This window comes from Aptenodytes patagonicus, chromosome W, assembly GCF_965638725.1.
Source record: "Aptenodytes patagonicus chromosome W, bAptPat1.pri.cur, whole genome shotgun sequence".
Lineage (NCBI taxonomy): Eukaryota > Metazoa > Chordata > Aves > Sphenisciformes > Spheniscidae > Aptenodytes > Aptenodytes patagonicus.
In genome coordinates this window covers 38,193,408-38,214,167 of record NC_134981.1, presented here as the reverse complement: position 1 = coordinate 38,214,167, position 20,760 = coordinate 38,193,408, and the positions used below count along the sequence as shown (strand labels likewise).

The 20,760-nt window shown below is 42.1% G+C and overlaps 1 protein-coding gene across 2 annotated transcripts in view; it reads left to right on the top strand.

Moving 5' to 3' along the window:
• LOC143171983 (mitogen-activated protein kinase kinase kinase 1-like) overlaps nt 1–16,554 on the top strand; it is an 89,011-nt gene extending 72,457 nt beyond the window's left edge. For both annotated transcript variants that reach the window (XM_076361175.1, XM_076361174.1), the window contains exons 17-20: nt 11,806–11,937; nt 12,932–13,074; nt 13,556–13,687; nt 15,028–16,554. In XM_076361175.1, the coding sequence (XP_076217290.1) occupies nt 11,806–11,937; nt 12,932–13,074; nt 13,556–13,687; nt 15,028–15,177 (557 nt within the window). In that variant the 3' untranslated portion in view covers nt 15,178–16,554. The remainder of the gene's footprint in view (nt 1–11,805; nt 11,938–12,931; nt 13,075–13,555; nt 13,688–15,027) is intronic.
• Nucleotides 16,555–20,760: the final 4,206 nt, after the last annotated feature.

Here is a 20,760-nt window from a genome sequence, read left to right as displayed (position 1 = left end):
TTTGCAAACTTATATTTTTATTGCTGTTGGTAACCAGTATAAAGGTTTACTTACAGAACAGTTGTTGTGGTTTAACCTTAGTAAGCAACTGAGGTATAAATAAATAATAACGTAGAAAGCAAGTGATGCACAGTGCAGTTGCTCACCACCCGCCGACCAATGCCCAGCCAGTCCCTGAGCAGCGGCCCCCCTGGCCAGCATTCCCCAGTTTATGTACTGAGCATGACGTCACATGGTATGGAATGTCCCTTTGGCCAGTTAGGCTGTGCCCCCCTCCCAGCTTCTTGTGCACCTCCAGCCTTCTCAGTCAGTAGAGCATGGGAAGCTGAAAAGTCCTTGACTAGCGTAAGCACTACCTAGCAACAACTAAAACATTGGTGCCTTATCAACTTTGTTCTCATCCTAAATCCAAAACACAGCACTGTACCAGCTACTAGGAAGGAAATTAACTCTATCCCTGCCAAAACCAGGACAATATCCACCCCTTATTCTATACCATCTACGTCATGCCCAAGTCATACATTTTCCAGTACATTGCCATTAATCACCACCCCTTTTCCTGTTTTTTTATTTTTTTTATATATATATATATATACACACACACACACACAGAGAGATATCATTCCCTTAGTCTATGGGCCATCCCTCTAAAATGTTCGGTGAGTTCATTTAGTCCATGACTTCGGGCTCTATCTGTCATAATAATCTTCCAGGGCAGGAAAGATGGAGATGGTATGTGGTGTTGGATTGTTTCATGTTGAAGTCAGTTCTGGTACCATCATCACTGTGCTTTGCTTGGTTTCACTGAAGTTATTCTTCATTAATCAGGGTGATTCTTATTGTAATAACATTAGTATGGCATATAATATTATGTAGCACTTAACATCACATAATTCAGATCACTGGCTATTCTCACCCAAAATCAAATCCCCCTTGAGGTACACATCGGACTTGCCCATCCTTCCGCATTATCCACCAAGTGCACCCAGGTCCTTGAGCAAAAGCAATCCCACGGATGGGTTTGCCTTTGCCCGAGGCAGGAATAACCCAGACTGTCTTCCCCAGCATATTTTATGTGCACTACAGGGACTTTATTCCCATCTACAGTACGTAAAAGTTCTGACTGGGCAGGGCCTGCTCGATTGGCAGATCCCCTCGTGTTGACTAACCAGGTGGCCTTTGCTAAATGCGTATCCCAATGTTTGAATGTCCTGCCACCCATTGCTCTCAGCGTAGTCTTTAACAGTCCATTGTATCATTAAATTTTCCCAGCGGCTGGTGCATGACAGGGGATGTGATATACCCACTCAATGCCGTGCTCTTTGGCCCAGGTGTCTATGAGGTTGTTTCGGAAATGAGTCCCGTTGTCTGACTCAATTCTTTCTGGGGTGCCATGTTGCCATAGGACTTGCTTTTCAAGGCCCAGGAGAGTGTTCCGGGCAGTGGCATGGGGCACGGGATATGTTTCCAGCCATCCGGTGGTTGCCTCCACCATTGTAAGCACATGGCGCTTGCCTTGGCGGGTTTGTGGGAGTGTGATATAATTGATCTGCCAGGCCTCCCCATATTTATATTTCAGCCATCGTCCTCCATACCAAAAAGGCTTTAACCGCTTGGCTTGCTTGATTGCAGCGCATGTTTCACATTCATGGATAACCTGCGCAATAGTGTCCATGGTCAAGTCCACCCCTCGATCACGAGCCCATCTGTATGTTGCATCTCTTCCTTGGTGACCTGAGGTGTCATGGGCCCACCGAGCTAGAAATAATTCACCCTTCTGTTGCCAGTCCCGATCCACCTGGGCCACTTCAATCTTAGCAGCCTGACCCACCTGCTGGTTGTTTTGATGTTCTTCAGTGGCCTGACTCTTGGGTATGTGAGCATCTATGTGACGGACTTTTACAACCAGGTTCTCCACCCGGGCAGCAATATCTTGCCACAATGCGGCAGCCCAGATGGGTTTGCCTCTGCGCTGCCAGTTGCTCTGCTTCCATTGCTGCAACCACCCCCACAGGGCATTTGCCACCATCCATGAGTCAGTATAGAGATAGAGCACTGGCCACTTTTCTCGGTCAGCAATGTCTAAAGCCAGCTGGATGGCCTTTACTTCTGCAAATTGGCTCGATTCACCTTCTCCTTCAGCAGTTTCTACAACTTGTCGCATGGGACTCCATACAGCAGCTTTCCACCTCCGATGCTTTCCCACAAGACGACAGGACCCATCAGTGAACGGGGCATATTGCTTCTCATTTTCTGGCAGTTCATTATACAGTGGGGCCTCCTCAGCACGCATCACCTCCTCCTCTGGCGATATTCCAAAATCTTTGCCCTCTGGCCAATCCATGATCACTTCCAGGATTCCTGGGCGACTGGGGTTTCCTATTCGAGCCTGTTGTGTGATCAGTGCGACCCACTTACTCCATGTAGCATCAGTTGCATGATGTGTACAGGGGACCCTCCCTCTGAACATCCAGCCTAGCACCGGCAGTCGGGGTGCCAGGAGGAGCTGTGCTTCAGTGCCGATCACTTCCGAAGCAGCTCGCACCCCTTCATATGCTGCCAATATCTCTTTTTCAGTTGGAGTATAGCGGGCCTCGGATCCTCTGTCTCCCCGACTCCAAAACCCTAGGGGTCGACCTCGAGTGTCCCCAGGTGCTTTCTGCCAGAGGCTCCAGGTAGGGCCATTCTCCCCGGCTGCGGTGTAGAGCACATTTTTTACACCTTGTCCTGCCTGGACTGGCCCCAGGGCTACTGCATGAACTATCTCCTCTTTAATTTGTTCAAAAGCTTGTCGTTGCTCAGGGCCCCATTTGAAATCGTTCTTCTTTCGGGTCACTTGATAGAGAGGGTTTATGATCAGACTGTAATTTGGATTATGCATTCTCCAAAAACCCACGACGCCTAAGAAAGCTTGTGTTTCCTTTTTGCTAGTTGGTGGAGACATGGCTGTTATTTTGCTGATCACATCCATTGGGATCTGACGATGTCCATCTTGCCATTTTATTCCTAAAAACTGGATCTCCTGTGCAGGTCCCTTGACCTTACTTTGTTTTATGGCAAAACCAGATATCAGCAGGATTTGGACTATTTTCTTCCCTTTTTCAAAAACTTCTCCTGCTGTGCTGCCCCACACGATGATGTCATCAATGTATTGCACGTGTTCTGGAGCACCACCCTGTTCCAGTGCAGTCTGGATCAGTCCATGGCAAATGGTGGGGCTGTGTTTCCACCCCTGGGGCAGTCAGTTCCAGGTGTACTGGACGCCCCTCCAAGTGAAAGCAAACTGTGGCCTGCACTCTGCTGCCAAAGGGATTGAGAAAAATGCATTAGCAATATCAATTGTGGCATACCACTTGGCTGCCTTTGACTCCAGTTCGTCTTGAAATTCTAGCATGTCTGGCACAGCAGCACTCAGCGGTGGCGTGACTTCATTTAGGCCACGATAGTCTACTGTTAGTCTCCACTCTCCATTAGACTTCCGCACTGGCCATATGGGACTGTTAAAGGGTGAACGAGCCTTGCTGATCACTCCTTGGCTCTCCAGTCGACGAATCAGCTCATGAATGGGAATCGGGGAGTCTCGGTTGGTGAGATATTGCTGCCGGTGCACCGTGGTGGTAGCGATTGGCACCTGTTGGTCTTCGACCTTCAGCAACCCCACAACAGAGGGGTCCTCCGAGAGACCAGGCAAGGTGGACAGCTGTTTAATTTCCTCCATCTCCAAGGCAGCTATCCCAAAAGCCCACCGGTACCCTTTTGGGTCCTTGAAATACCCTCTCCTGAGGTAGTCTATGCCAAGGATGCACGGAGCCTCTGGGCCAGTCACAATGGGGTGCTTCTGCCACCCATTCCCAGTTAGACTCACTTCGGCTTCCAATACAGTTAGCTGTTGGGATCCCCCCGTCACCCCAGAAATACAGATGGGTTCTGCCCCTATATAGTTTGATGGCATTAGGGTACACTGTGCACCGGTGTCTACCAGAGCCTTATACTTCTGTGGGTCTGATGTGCCAGGCCACCGAATCCACACAGTCCAGGAAACCCGGTTGTCCCTTTCCTCCCCCTGGCTGGAGGCAGGGCCCCTCTAATCCTCATCACAGTACTCATTTCTCATTTCTTGTACGTACGAGTCAGAAGTTTCTTCATTAATATCAGGAGTAAGATCAGCCCTTCTACCCTGTCTGGGGAACTGCCCGCTGGAAACTGGAGCAGCAATTTTCCTGGAAGAACCTCTTTCTGTGATTGTTTTCCCTTGCAACTCACGTATCCGTTCCTCTAGGGCTGAGGTAGGTTTTCCATCCCACTTCCTCATGTCCTCTCTGTGGTCACGCAGATAAAACCATAGGGTGCCCCGTGGCGTGTACCCTTTATATCCTCTCTCTTGAGCAAAAGAAGGCTGACTCCTAATAGCCAAGATATTGGTCCATACAGGTGGGGAGTGGGACCTATCCTCTCTGAGTTGCTGGATCTCCCGGGACAGTTTCTCCACAGCCGAGACGAGGGAGGAAGAAAGACTTTCCTCGTATTGCCGGAGTTGACTAGCCAATTCATCCACCGTTTGTTCCTCTCTGTCCTTCCGGGTCATCACTGCCAATGAATTGGCGTATGACGATGGTGCGCTTCTTATAAACTTCCGCCACGTGGATCATGTGCACTTGACTTCGTCTGGATCTTTGGATAGTTGTTTGTTGTTCAGGTCATCATAAATCACCTCCAGCACAGCTAATTCTCTCAGGAACTGGATACCCTTCTCCATGGTGGCCCACTTGCCTGGGCGACATATGACATCTTCCTTGAAGGGATACCTTTCCTTCACGCTTGACAAGAGTCGCCTCCAAAGGCTGAGGACTCGTGTCCCTTTTCCAATTGCTTTGTCAATGCCCCCTTCCCTAGAAAGGGATCCCAGCTGCTTGGCTTCCCTACCCTCTAATTCCAGGCTACTTGGCCCCATTATCCCAGCATCGGAGCAGCCAGGTGACAATATGCTCACCTGGACGACGGCTGAAATCTTTTCGTATCTCTCGCAGCTCACTCAGGGATAGGGATCGGGTGGTCACTGCCTCGTTTATGAGTTCTTCCTCTTCTTCCTCCCCGAGCAGTTGCCAGCCCTCCCTCTGTTCTCGTGATGACCCTTCTCCAGGGTAGTCTGCCTCACCCACTTTTTCCTCTGGCTCCCTTTTTTAGAAGAAGTTTCTTCCTCCCTTTCTAAACGAGTTGACTTTTGCTTCCAAGATTTCTTCTTGTGTACAGGGGCGACTGATACCGGCACAGGTTGGCTTTTTGGTTCAGCCGCAGGGCCTATCGCCGGGGTCTGAGTGGCCGCAGGGCCTGTTGCTGGAGTCGGAGTGGCCGCAGGGCGTCGTTTTATCGTCAGATTCAGAGACCTTCTCTTCCCTTTGAGGGTACTGAATGGTGTTGAACAGGGCTCGGTAGGCATGGGCCAGGCCCCAGCACGTTGCAATGAGCTGCATCTCTCTGGAGTTGCCAGGGTGACAGCATACTTTGTCCAAATATTCTACTAACTTTTCAGGATTCTGCACTTGCTTGGGGTGAAGTTCCAAAACACTGGGGGTGCCCATTGGCCTAGGTGCTTGCCCATCTTGTCTCGCACACCCTGCCACTCATAACTATCCAGCCTTGGGGCAGATCCCTGGATGATATTCTGAAATTGCTTACCAACTTTAGACAAAACCGAAACAATATTCCCAAGAAGTACCAATAGAAGTATCTTAACTACCCAAGGATGTTCAAAATACTGAAAAGTTACTGTAATGAAGGAGGAAACATCATAGAAGAAGGTAGTGACACTGCCATTCTCTATTTCCTCCGTAAAAAAAACTCTCAGAGGAAGAACTGTAATTGCTAATTGTCTCCACGAAGTGGTATCCGAAGTACAGTAATGGCTTCATTACGAAACTCTCATACCAAATTAAGCCCAAGGTCAATGTTTTAAAAAATAAACCTCCCAAGTGGAACATCACTAATCACTGCAGACCACAGCAAACTGCAAAAACCAACACCAGCCTCTAACATGTACAGCAAAAAAAAGAGCACGATGCAGCTTAGACAAATCAATATCGAGAACAGAGGAACCAACATTGTGGCCCACAACTGTTAACAGATATAAATTCCTTAATACGCTCTTGTTAATCTGTTATTACTTCAAACCCTTCGAGCCCCACGTTGGGCGCCAAAAAGGACTGTCGTGGTTTAACCTCAGCCAGCAACCGAATACCACACAGTTGCTCGCTCACTCCCTCCACCCCTGGTGGGATGGGGGAGAGAATTGGAAGAGCACAAGTGAGAAAAACTCGTGGGTTGAGATAAAAACAGTTTAATAATTGAAATAAAATGATAATAATAATAATAAAATACTACACAAAGCAACTGATGTACAGTGCAATTGCTCACCACCCGCTGACCGATGCCCAGCCAGTCCCCGAGCAGTGGCCCCCCTGGCCAGCTTTCCCCCAGTTTATATACTGAGCATGATGTCACATGGTATGGAATATCCCTTTGGCCAGTTTGGGTCAGCTGTCCTGGCTGTGCCCCCCTCCCAGCTTCTTGTGCACCTGCAGCCTTCTCAGTCAGTAGAGCATGGGAAGCTGAAAAGTCCTTGACTAGTGTAAACACTACCTTGCAACAACTAAAACATCACTGTGTTTTCCTCCTAAATCCAAAACACAGCTCTGTAGCAGCTACTAAGAAGGAAATTAACTCTATCCCTGCTGAAACCAGGATAACAGTTTAAGTAGTGTTCTTACTGGCATCATTTTTGAATTGGAATTTTCCATACCTAATCTGTCATACAGTCAAAGTAATTGGAAGCCCTGAACAAAAATTCTACTACTACTACCTCAATTTCTGAATTTAAATGAGGACTTATGTATTGGGTTTGCATGGCAAGGTTTTGGTATTGGGGGGGCTACAGGGGTGGCTTCTGTGAGAAGTTGCTAGAAGCTTCCCCTGTGTCCAATAGAGCCAGTGCCAGCCGGCTCCAAGACGGACCCGCTGTTGGCCAAGGCTGAGCCAATTGACGACGGTGGTAGTGCTTCTGTGATAACATATTTAAGAAGGGAGAAAAAACTGCTGTGCAACAGCAGCCGGAAGAGAGGAGTGGGAATGTGAGAGAAACAACTATGCAGACACCAAGGTCAGTGAAGAAGGAAGGGGAGGAGGTGCTCCAGGTGCCGGAGCAGATTCCCCTGCAGCCTGTGGTAAAGACCATGGTGAGGCAGGCTGTCCCCCTGCAGCCCATGGAGGTCCATGGTGGAGCAGATATCCACCTGCAGCCCGTGGAGGACCCCATGCCGGAGTAGGTGGATGTGCCTGAAGGAGGCTGTGACCCCGTGGGAAGCCCGTGCTGGAGCAGGCTCCTGGCAGGACCTGTGACCCCATGGAGAGAGGAGCCCATACTGGAGCAGGTTTGCTGTCAGGACTTGTGATCCCTAGAAAGGGATCCCAGCTGCTTGGCTTCCCTACCCTCTAATTCCAGGCTACTTGGCCCCATTATCCCAGCATCGGAGCAGCCAGGTGACAATATGCTCACCTGGACGACGGCTGAAATCTTTTCGTATCTCTCGCAGCTCACTCAGGGATAGGGATCGGGTGGTCACTGCCTCGTTTATGAGTTCTTCCTCTTCTTCCTCCCCGAGCAGTTGCCAGCCCTCCCTCTGTTCTCGTGATGACCCTTCTCCAGGGTAGTCTGCCTCACCCACTTTTTCCTCTGGCTCCCTTTTTTAGAAGAAGTTTCTTCCTCCCTTTCTAAACGAGTTGACTTTTGCTTCCAAGATTTCTTCTTGTGTACAGGGGCGACTGATACCGGCACAGGTTGGCTTTTTGGTTCAGCCGCAGGGCCTATCGCCGGGGTCTGAGTGGCCGCAGGGCCTGTTGCTGGAGTCGGAGTGGCCGCAGGGCGTCGTTTTATCGTCAGATTCAGAGACCTTCTCTTCCCTTTGAGGGTACTGAATGGTGTTGAACAGGGCTCGGTAGGCATGGGCCAGGCCCCAGCACGTTGCAATGAGCTGCATCTCTCTGGAGTTGCCAGGGTGACAGCATACTTTGTCCAAATATTCTACTAACTTTTCAGGATTCTGCACTTGCTTGGGGTGAAGTTCCAAAACACTGGGGGTGCCCATTGGCCTAGGTGCTTGCCCATCTTGTCTCGCACACCCTGCCACTCATAACTATCCAGCCTTGGGGCAGATCCCTGGATGATATTCTGAAATTGCTTACCAACTTTAGACAAAACCGAAACAATATTCCCAAGAAGTACCAATAGAAGTATCTTAACTACCCAAGGATGTTCAAAATACTGAAAAGTTACTGTAATGAAGGAGGAAACATCATAGAAGAAGGTAGTGACACTGCCATTCTCTATTTCCTCCGTAAAAAAAACTCTCAGAGGAAGAACTGTAATTGCTAATTGTCTCCACGAAGTGGTATCCGAAGTACAGTAATGGCTTCATTACGAAACTCTCATACCAAATTAAGCCCAAGGTCAATGTTTTAAAAAATAAACCTCCCAAGTGGAACATCACTAATCACTGCAGACCACAGCAAACTGCAAAAACCAACACCAGCCTCTAACATGTACAGCAAAAAAAAGAGCACGATGCAGCTTAGACAAATCAATATCGAGAACAGAGGAACCAACATTGTGGCCCACAACTGTTAACAGATATAAATTCCTTAATACGCTCTTGTTAATCTGTTATTACTTCAAACCCTTCGAGCCCCACGTTGGGCGCCAAAAAGGACTGTCGTGGTTTAACCTCAGCCAGCAACCGAATACCACACAGTTGCTCGCTCACTCCCTCCACCCCTGGTGGGATGGGGGAGAGAATTGGAAGAGCACAAGTGAGAAAAACTCGTGGGTTGAGATAAAAACAGTTTAATAATTGAAATAAAATGATAATAATAATAATAAAATACTACACAAAGCAACTGATGTACAGTGCAATTGCTCACCACCCGCTGACCGATGCCCAGCCAGTCCCCGAGCAGTGGCCCCCCTGGCCAGCTTTCCCCCAGTTTATATACTGAGCATGATGTCACATGGTATGGAATATCCCTTTGGCCAGTTTGGGTCAGCTGTCCTGGCTGTGCCCCCCTCCCAGCTTCTTGTGCACCTGCAGCCTTCTCAGTCAGTAGAGCATGGGAAGCTGAAAAGTCCTTGACTAGTGTAAACACTACCTTGCAACAACTAAAACATCACTGTGTTTTCCTCCTAAATCCAAAACACAGCTCTGTAGCAGCTACTAAGAAGGAAATTAACTCTATCCCTGCTGAAACCAGGATAACAGTTTAAGTAGTGTTCTTACTGGCATCATTTTTGAATTGGAATTTTCCATACCTAATCTGTCATACAGTCAAAGTAATTGGAAGCCCTGAACAAAAATTCTACTACTACTACCTCAATTTCTGAATTTAAATGAGGACTTATGTATTGGGTTTGCATGGCAAGGTTTTGGTATTGGGGGGGCTACAGGGGTGGCTTCTGTGAGAAGTTGCTAGAAGCTTCCCCTGTGTCCAATAGAGCCAGTGCCAGCCGGCTCCAAGACGGACCCGCTGTTGGCCAAGGCTGAGCCAATTGACGACGGTGGTAGTGCTTCTGTGATAACATATTTAAGAAGGGAGAAAAAACTGCTGTGCAACAGCAGCCGGAAGAGAGGAGTGGGAATGTGAGAGAAACAACTATGCAGACACCAAGGTCAGTGAAGAAGGAAGGGGAGGAGGTGCTCCAGGTGCCGGAGCAGATTCCCCTGCAGCCTGTGGTAAAGACCATGGTGAGGCAGGCTGTCCCCCTGCAGCCCATGGAGGTCCATGGTGGAGCAGATATCCACCTGCAGCCCGTGGAGGACCCCATGCCGGAGTAGGTGGATGTGCCTGAAGGAGGCTGTGACCCCGTGGGAAGCCCGTGCTGGAGCAGGCTCCTGGCAGGACCTGTGACCCCATGGAGAGAGGAGCCCATACTGGAGCAGGTTTGCTGTCAGGACTTGTGACCCTGTGGGGGACCCACGGTGGAGCAGTCTGTTCCTGAAGGACTGCACCCTGTGGAAAGGACCCATGCTGGAGCAGTTCGTGAAGAACTGCAGCCCATGGGAAGGACTCATGTTAGAGGAGTTTGTGGAGGACTGTGTCCCGTGGGAGGGACCCCACGCTGGAGCAGGGGAAGAGTGTGAGGAGGAAGGAGTGGCAGAGACAACGTGTGATGAACTGACCGCAACCCCTATTCCCCGTCCCCCTGCACCGCTCGGGGGGAGGAGGTAGAGAATTCGGGAGTGAAGTTGAGTCCGGGAAGAAGGGAGGGGTGTGTGGGGGGGAAGGTGTTTTAAGATTTAGTTTTTATTTCTCGTTAATCCTACTCTGATTTGATTGGCAATAAATTAAATTAATTTCCCCGAGCGGAGTCTGTTTTGCCCGTGATGGTAATTGGTGAGTGATCTCCCTGTCCTTATCTTACCCCATGAGCCTTTCGTCATATTTTCTGTTCCCTGTCCAGCTGTGGAGGGGGAGTGATAGAGCTGCTTGGTGGGCACATGGCGTCCAGCCAGTGTCAACCCATCACAAGTTAGAAACTTTGAGACACAGACACTTCAGTTGGGAATATATCAGACTATTGTATTTTCAGTGTGCCTGTGTAACTTTAAATTGTTATTAAAAATAACTTTGTTAGAAAGTTTGGAATATCTCTCACTTAGTTTTTGTCCCATGCATTTTCATAAAATTTGTGTGAGGTGACATGCAAAGGCATTTGAGAAGTAAACTTATAATAGGGAGTAAGCAGGATGCTTTGGGAAAAATACGTTCAAATCTTAAATATGAAGTGGTAAATTTATTACTAAATAGTGAAATCTCTTCATTATTGTACAGAGTGGGTACAAGAAACTTTATATCCTTTTTTTAAGAAGGAGTTCTATTCATTTTATGAATGGGATTATATGTTGTTGCAGTCCAGTTACCAAGACTAGATTTGTTGTGTCAACCCAGAACATCCTTGTTTCTTATAAAAGAAAACATTGCACCTTAACTTACATTCTTTGGCAGAAACCACTTAGTAATACCGAAGTGCTAACAAGCAAAGCCCAAGTATGTGTTATTACAAGCAGTAGTGCAGAAAATATTTTTCTCAAAACTGAGGATGTTTCAGAAAAATTATACTTAAGAGTTTAAATAGTATTATTTAGATAATGAAATGTCAGGAATTGTCTTTACCTCGTTCAAGCCTAAATTATATTAGAATACTTTGAGGCACAGTGGAAATCCAAAATCTTGAGGATCTAGATACCACTTTCAGAAAACAGGAAGATACTGCTTTTCCTTGCTTGTATACTTGCTTCTATATATTGGTACTTAATGATAACAAAAGTAAATTAAGATGCTCAGAGGGAACACTTACTGGACAGAGGGAACACTTACTGGAGGCTGCACATATCTATTGCCCCAAAGAAAGCTAGTGTTCTACTACTTGAAAACCTTAGTGCAGAATGTAGATATGAATCTATGTAGTTTATCAGCAACAGTACTTTGTACACTAAGGGATTTGTACATTCTTTTAAGGACAGATAAAAATATTAGGAAGCATAAAGATTTAGGTCTTTGCAATGTGTACAGTTCCAGGTAAAAAGTAATTAAGTAACCAAGTATATTACTTTTTGCCTATGGAACTTTTAATGTTGGGGGGGGGGGAATCTAGTTATAAATTAGGAATGTTAATACCAAGTTCCAATTTTAGGAGGCAGTGCTGCATTCTACTAATATGAAATATGTGTTGATAAATTGTATATTTTTTTTATCTTCTAGGGGGTTCAGTTGCTCATTTGTTAAGTAAATATGGAGCCTTCAAAGAATCTGTTATTATTAATTACACAGATCAACTGTTACGTGGCCTTTCTTACCTCCATGAGAATCAGATAATCCATAGAGATGTTAAAGGTGAGAATTATTTAGAATGACTTTTTAAAAGGAATATTCCGAAAGCAGCACCTATTTTGGCTTGAGACCTATTGCTTCTCTTGGATACCATCTCAAGAGTGTTATTTCTATTGGGTTTGTCTGATCATACTTAAGAACCTTTAATTACTGAAATTAATCAGAACATTCATAGTATGCTTGGGGGTACTTGCTACCTGTGCCAATGGTTTAGAAAAATTCATTTTCTGAATTTGTTCAAATAAAATATGAAGTTTCCATATAGCTTTAAAGATTGTTAGCTAAATTAATGTAAATACCCTGAAATGATAAAGTCTGTGAATAAGCCAAAATAAAGAGGTCAGGTTTCTAATGTATAGGAATATATGATGGATTTTCTTCCTTCATCCTAATTGAACGTAAACACAGTTGTACTATTTGATGAACAAAATGTGGACTTTATTGGGAAATACCAGTCTTACTAAACTTCTCCCTATAATGACACTATAGCTGTCCATAAACTGGAGATATATCCAGATAAGTAGCAACATAGCAATGGCAAATATTTGCCTTTTAATATTTCTCCTTAAAATAGGAAAACTTTCAATTGCTCTGTAATTCTCTTCAAGACAACTCAAAGTTGTTTAAGGATGAAATAAGTTTAAATTTCGCAGGGAGCTGCAAGCAATGAAAACCTCCAGGTTTTTAGGTCACCATTTTCTTTCATTATTTCATCTCCAGGTATTGTTCCAGAATCCTGTGTTTGTGCCCTATTTTGAAAGTTTGATTGCTTCTCTAAATCTCTTGGACAGCCTCAAGTTGTGTGCAGTATCATTCAGGCATAACAGAAAAGTGACATTATTAGATTTTGTCCTTGATTTTTAGATCTCCTTGATATTGTGGATGGGGACCATCAACCCTATTTATAGCTTTGGAACAGAGGGAGGAAGAGTGTCTGTTCATTCTTTTGCCTTTAATAAAAAGCCAACTAGCAGTATTTTTATTATGCTGTTGACAGGTGCCAATTTGCTAATTGACAGCACAGGTCATAGATTAAGAATTGCTGATTTTGGAGCTGCAGCCAGGTTGGCATCAAAAGGAACTGGTGCTGGGGAGTTTCAGGGACAGTTGTTGGGAACTATTGCATTTATGGCACCGGAGGTAAGAAACCAGTTTTGGAAGTTACTTCAAAAAGTTTTTTTTTGTACTCTCTAAACTAATTCATACAGCTAAATAACAGAAAATTGCTGTAAATGCTTCAAATGTGTTTTAAATGTACTTGTTCTAAAAAATAGGAACGATTCCAACATGGCGATAGTGACATTTCTTTCTTGCTGTCAAAGTTGTTCTAAGTAGTTTATTACAAGATATGTAATAAGTATTGTTATTAAAGCTCAAATGACCATTTGGTCAAAAGCTAACTATTGCAAGATACTTTGCCCCTTGATCAGGCATTTTATTTACTAGTGCTCTACAGCTGTATAAATCTTATGGCATTTACATCACTGATCACTCTCTCAACCTGAAATGTTAATCAGAATGCACTTGATTGATTTTTTTTTTTTTTTTTTTTTTAAATCTAAATTACTTAGAGTTAAGAGACTTTGAAGTGGATAATCTGAGCTTTGATCTGTCTGTTCAGGTTCTGAGAGGTCAGCAATATGGTAGGAGCTGTGATGTGTGGAGCGTTGGCTGTGTTGTTATAGAAATGGCTTGTGCTAAACCTCCCTGGAATGCAGAGAAACACTCCAATCATCTTGCTCTGATATTTAAGGTGAGGTACTTTTGCTACAAATATGCTACAAAAGACACTGACTAATTTCATATACAGCAATGTGAATTTTGGAAAAGTATGCAAGTAATAAGGTTTGTTGCAATGGCTCTTCTTTATATTGGAGCTGTTAGTACAAAATCAATATTGATACCAACATAATAATCATACTTGTTTAAAAAAAAGGCTACCAACACATTAATATGCAGAAAAAGCTCTAAGATATAAATACATAATGAAACAGGCTAAAAAAAATTTGGGAATAGAGTTGATCTTGACTCTAGGCAGAAGATTGGTATTTGAACTCTCTTTACAGTCCTGTAAAATATGGGAGCAAAAGAAGTTTTTTCTACCATAAAACATTTATGTGTGTATTCATATTTCATAGTGGGGAATGTTCTTTGGTAAAAACCTGATGTTCCATGTTCAGATTTTGCTGAAAGATATTTATCATTATGCCATGCTACATATGAATATTATTCTTCCCTCTTCTAGGTCATCTATTTTGGCTTTCATGTTTCTCACTAAAATCAATTAGGTATATTTAATTCTAAAAATCTAGTTGAACTGTAGGCATGAATGAAGAAAATACTGCCACAAGTGAAGACAGTGATTAGCATCTTCACTAGCATGAGTGAAGAAAGTGTTTCCACAAAACAGAACTAGCACAGCGGTATTCAAATGTTCTGATTAAGTACAAATCACTTAAGAGATGTAATTGTCTTGGTTCTGTGTGAATCTGGTGGTGCCACTCTAGTGTTCTCAGTCTTGCTTAATTTGATCTAGAGAAGATAAAAATTAATTTAGTTGGGAGTGATCTGCTTCTATCTGAGAAAGATTGCCCTTTGGGGTGGTAGCAGAAATACAGTAAGACAATGCAAGAGAGCATACCCAGCTTAATATATCATAATGTAACATCACTCAGCTTAATATATCTCAATGTTTGCTTACACTATGCCAGTTAACAGTGATGGCAAGTATTAGACTAAAGAATACCCATAAGTGTGGCATAAGAGCTTTTCTTATGGCCTACTTAGCAGATGGTTACTGCAGAATCTTGCTGTAAGAAGAAAATTTAGAGAAAAGTGCAAGGAGAGAGGCAGACTGAAAAGCAATAGAGCATACATTATTGGGGAAAGAAGCATAAAGGGATCTTAAGACCCATTTTATAAAATGGAAGCAGTAATGTAATCCTCAAACTGCAGTAGGAAATATGCTAAGTGGATAAAAACTCATAATATAACTAGTCAGCTGAAAATGATTAGCTTGTTGAAGGTTTTTGGGGTAGGAGAGGGGGCTTAAGAATCACCGACTTCTAAAAAAGTTGTTTTCCCTTTGTTCAGATTGCTAGTGCAACTACTGCTCCATCAATCCCTTCACATCTGTCTCCTGGTTTGAGAGATGTGACTCTTCGGTGTTTAGAACTTCAACCTCAGGACAGACCCCCATCAAGGGAGCTGCTGAAACACCCGGTCTTCCGTACTACATGGTAGCTATCTATGTGTAAGGCTGATATACTGAAGATGCTACTGAATATACGATAACTGTCTTGCAGTGCAGTTAAGCACAGCAGCTTGTATTATTCTGCTGGCCTTAATGATAGATACATCAAGGACATATAAGGCCAGTGGAGGACACTACCTAAGTATGTGATTGACAAATTGAGATCTTTACCTAAGCTCAGTATGCAACTTTTCACAACTTGTGCAGAGACTTGTAAACTGTGCCTTTTCAAACATCTGGCTCTATGTGAACACAAAAGCATTTTTCCTTAAATCTGCGTGATTATTTAGCAGATAAGTGATTTTTATTTTATTTGGAGCACTTTTTCAGCAATATTAGCAGCTGAGGGGCTCAGGATCTATTTTAATATAGCAATCACTGTTCCATTTCACATCATGTAGATGTGAAGTAGAGGGTTTTGCAATTAGTCAGTTTTCAGCACTGGTTAAAAGGAAGTTCTGTATCTGTGTCTCTTAATTGTTACTCAGAGAACTCTGTATAAATCCAAACATTGATGGATACTTTAAAAAAAACACTTTGCCTTCCTTAAAGTAAGAGCAGGCAGTTGTGGTTCACTGTGCATTTACTGCTGGTCATGTAATTTCTTTTGAAAATAAAGTTTGTTTTCATTGTATTTTTAACTTTCAGGGAAAGGTGATCTTTTAAAATAGTTTTTAGAAAAAGATGCAAACTGTGTCGTGGAACATCTTGCTGACACAAGAGTTTTAAAAACAGATTTGCTGGAAATCTGGAATAAAATAAAATGCCACCTTCAATTCAGTGTTTCAGCCTCTGATAGTATAGGTCATTAAAAATATATATATCTTGCATAAAACAGCTTAGTCTGAATCGTGCTAAAAGTTGAGCCTTCTTTTCATATAGCAGTTCCTTCTGGCAAGTCGTGTAGAGAAGTTTCATGTCAAAGGCCCCAAACCCAGCTCCCATTAAAGTTTATGGGAGACTTTGTCCTGTACTGCAGTGGGTGCAGGTGCCACCTATGAGTAAATCTCATTCTTTGTATAACAAAACTGAGGTCCCATTCTCCACTGATAACAAGTTTTACTTGCTGTTTTCCTTCTGCTGTACATCATCTATTTACTGTAGCCATTAGTGATAATTTAATTTGAAAATGTTAAAAATATTACCATAAGAAAGGTATTTATTTTAACAAGAAACAAACTTGGACTTGAAAAACAAGGTTAAGTAAAATGTGAAGTAAAGTTTCACCTGTAGTGCAAAACTTGTGTTTTTAGCAGGTGTGTTTTTAAAATTATTTTAAAGGCAGGTTTTTAGATTCTGATGCATGCAATGCCGAAGGAAAATGGCAGCTTTTCTTTTGCCTTTTTAAGAGGGGGGATCTTTTTTAAATCGAATACTGTGTTTAATCAATTGGGGGGGGGGGGGGGGAAGGAATACTGTTCATGTTTTAACTCTTCAGAAGCCAGTTGAATTGTTGGACTGAAATAGAATTGGTTATTTTCAAAGACTCAGGATAAACTAAATAAGCTATAGTACATTAAAAATGTACAATACAAATTGGAAGTTAAACATCTTAGAGAAGTTTACAGGGATGATAGTGCTCATACTAATAAAAAGTGGTGTTGTGAGTTGTGAATGTGTTTCTCTTGGAAATTTTACATTCCTTTGTTTTGAAAGATTGGCAGACTTTGAAGAGTTAAAGATAATACCAAAATGTGAAGTTTGGTAGTTCTGTTTTGTACTTTTTTTGACCACTTTAGAATTTCTCATTCTAATAAGATCGTTTCCAAGTCTTTCTTATGTGCAAGCTTTAAAGGATACCCTCTTGCCAATTCATGTATTGGAAGATCAGTTGTCAGATTAATACTGTTTCTGGCAGAAATGTAAACTGTATAAACTGATGAACCTTAGCTAATCGGTATTACTTTGTAGATCACCATGCCTACCACATTTCAAACTCAGACTGCCTCTAGGTGTCCAAATGTATTTGTTTGAGTTTGTTTCCCTCAGCTTGCTGGTAATTGTGGTGTTTTTAAAATGCAGATGTGATGCAATATTCTTATTTTCTTTGGATCAAAGCTGGACTGAAAACTGTATTGTGTAATGATTTTTTTTTTGTGTGTTCTTAATGTTATTTGGTACTTAAGTTGTAAATAACGTCTACTGCTGTTTATTCCAGTTTCTACTACCTCAGGTGTCCTATAGAGTTTCTTCTACCAAAGTTCACTTTCACAATGAAATTATATTTGCTATGACAGATTCCTAAGACTTCCAGGGCTTAAGGGCTAACTTCTATTAGCACCTTACTGTGCAAGCAAATTTTACAGAAATCTCTGGGTTAAGAAATTTGGCTTCATTGTATCCTTTGTTATTTTAAATATATCAAGATACTTTAATTAAGTTTTTACCCCATTGAACCAATTCTATATAGTATAATTTGTACCTATTTTGGTGGGTTTTCTTTATAGTAAATAAAAGTTTTTGAACAAATTTTGTCCTTTGTTTATTTTAATGTAAATATGTTCAATTTAACGATGTGAATAAAATTTCTGGCACACTTCACTGTTTATACACAATTTCATATGCAACACTTGATATAGTAAGACTGTTTCTAATATTAAATTACATACTAATATTGGCTGATATATGTATATCAGGTATATCAATGAAGAATGCTTAGATAAAGGGCAGGAACAAACACTAAATACTTTTAATTTATAATAAAGATAGGAACTGCTCTGTATCTATGAACCTCATTTTGCTTATGCCCTTAGATCTAACATTAAATGTCTAAATTTTGCGTTACTACAGAAATATAACTATTAATTGCCAAGTCAAGCAAGTTGATTTGGTTAGATAAGTTCTGGAGCCATTGAGGTATATCTTGGAAGTTAATCTGCTATTTTATGGTTTTCAGTGAAATGATTCTGTTGTTTCTGATTTAAGTAGCAAACATAAATCTTTCCTTATTAAGGCAATCTGAATATGTATTGCAAAACTAGGGCTTGTTTCAGTTGCTTGTCTTTCTCCTGATTTTTTTTGATATTTTTAAGATTAATTGATTTTTGGATAGTTGAAAATTAAGTTCGTGTTCTATAGCCTCTTTTGTGACTACTGAATTCTACATTTTGAAGGATCAATCTTTATATTCTCCATTACTTATGTGATTTTTTTCTGCAAATAGAGATGAACATATCAATTCACCAGCAAAACTTGGTAGCAGCAATATTCAGTTAAATTCTAATATCTGATTTTTAAAATCAGAAAAATATATTAACTGAAATGTCAAGGAGAACATATGGTGACAGTTAAAGATAAATTGAGTGTAAGGTATTTTTCCTTCATTTGATCTATTATTAAACTCCTGAATTTTACAGTACTGTGTGGTAGTTATAATGTTGCAGTCTCCTTTTTAGGAACAAGGGATGGCAGAGATCACCTGTCTCCAGCAGTTGACAGTAAATGTCAAAGACACGTACTTAAGGAACCAAATGTCTTCATTTGCAAAGGGCATATTCAGTTCTTCCACAGGTAAATAGTAAGTTATGCCCATTTTGGTTTCTCTGGTGGGAATAATATTACATTGTGTTCTACGTGACTGTCATAGGTTGAAGTCTGAGAGTGTTTCATCTTTGCAAGTTCTCATTGAAAGGCAATGATTGCTTTCAGAGCATGTTGGAATGTCATGAGGATCACGTATTTCCTCTTCATCTGAGTGGGTAAACTCATGTATGGCTGTTCTGCCTTGACTGTGCCCACCTCCTGAAGACACTATTTCCCTTACTAACTTTTCTCTCATTGCTTAGTGTTCCTTGCTGAGCTGAATCATGAATGTGACAATCTTGCTTTTAAGAGCTACAATATACATATACTGTGGCAAACATGCATGTTGTTTTCTCATTAAGGCACACAGCTGCTGAAATTCAGAATTTCAGTTGTGAATTGCTACCTTTCTTCCATGTCATTATTGAGAAAGTCCAGAAGATGGCAGAAAAGCACTTTGAGCCAGCCAAAGGCTGAGGCTTACCCTGATGTACTGTGCCATTTCCTTTTATTTCCCTCAGTTATTTCAGTTTGCAGTATATCATTGCTCAGTTCCTGTTCTTGGAAAAATGTGCAAGACCAACAATAGAATTAAAGTGAATATGGAGTAAATCAAGAGGCAATTTATAAATATTTATAAGGCTCTGAGATGGGAAGTGAATTTTCCTGCTTGTTTCATTGCTTTGGTGGGTCTGGCTCAAAATCCCAAACTCTTGGCAAGAGTTCAGATCCAGACTTAGGAGTTAAGCTTTGACAGTGACTTGAGGTTTGCTTTCTCTGTTTACCCGAAAACAAATTCCCAAACACTAGCTGCTTATGATTATTTTTTTTAAGCTGGTTTCCTATGAAAGATATATGCTGTCATGTTCTGTCTTGTTTTCCCAATAACTTTTGACTTCATTGGCAGATTTTAACTAAAACTGCAGATCAGGAGCAGCATTAAAGATACAAGTTTTATAAAAGTAGGTACCTAAGCAGAGAAGGGAGACTGAGATGGAACAGTGACCAAGGAGATCATAAGATTACTCTTATCTTTATCTCTAACAGGTTCTAAACTTATGATGTGTAAAGAATAATTTGGAGGCCTTTGTCAGAATAAAGTATCTTGCTCATAAGAACACCAAGTAAGGCTTGGGTGGGTCATAGCATGTAGTCCAGGTTGTGTTAGCATTCTAGTCAAGGTTTATGAACAATGTCATATCACTTTTTTTAATCTCATTCTATGAAGTTGGTTGATAAATGTTTTTATCATCACCCTCCCCAAATGTTACTCCATTTGCATATGGGCTGATTTATGTAAACTTACACCTAGGTACCAACACATAATGTAGTTAATTTTTTTGAAGATAATTGCTGAATGTTTTTTTGCTAGATTTTTTGATTCGTTTTACAGACAATTGATGGTAGAATGTGGCACCAAAAGAGTTTTTGCCCCCACCCCACACACACTTGAGTCCTAAATGCTCGTGATTTGTAAATATATTCCTTTTGTTAGGTTTGTTGTGAATCATGCAGACTGCTTCGCATCAGTAAGTGGGCTGTACGTTTCAAGCTGCAGTTGCTTATGATGCTACAAAGTATAACTCATGTCTCCTTGTCACCAGAGCCAAATACTATTCAAAAGTGGACAGAAATGTTAACAGGTTTCAGCTCTGGGCTATTGATCAATGAAGAGGATCATCTGAGGTGCTAACAGTCTTCAGTGTCAGTAGACGCAGGCACAGTATAATTTTGGAAAGGTGAGTTGATGATAGTGTTTGGATTGCTCCTGAATGTAGAATTGTCAAGGAGGGTGGGGTTCAACTGCTGCTTCTAGCTCACTTTTTTAACTTGTTTTGGTATCAGATCATGCCTTTTTTGATTGTTACATGCTCCTTCTGTGTTTTATTAAACATCTTTTAGATAGATATGTGTGTGTGTGTTTACATATATAAATATGCACCCATGGGATACAAGCTTTCTTTTCCAGTGCCTGCAACTCTCCCTTTTTTGGTGCAAATATATCATGATGTTATATGTAGCATCCTATGGTTAACTAGCTCTTATGCTGT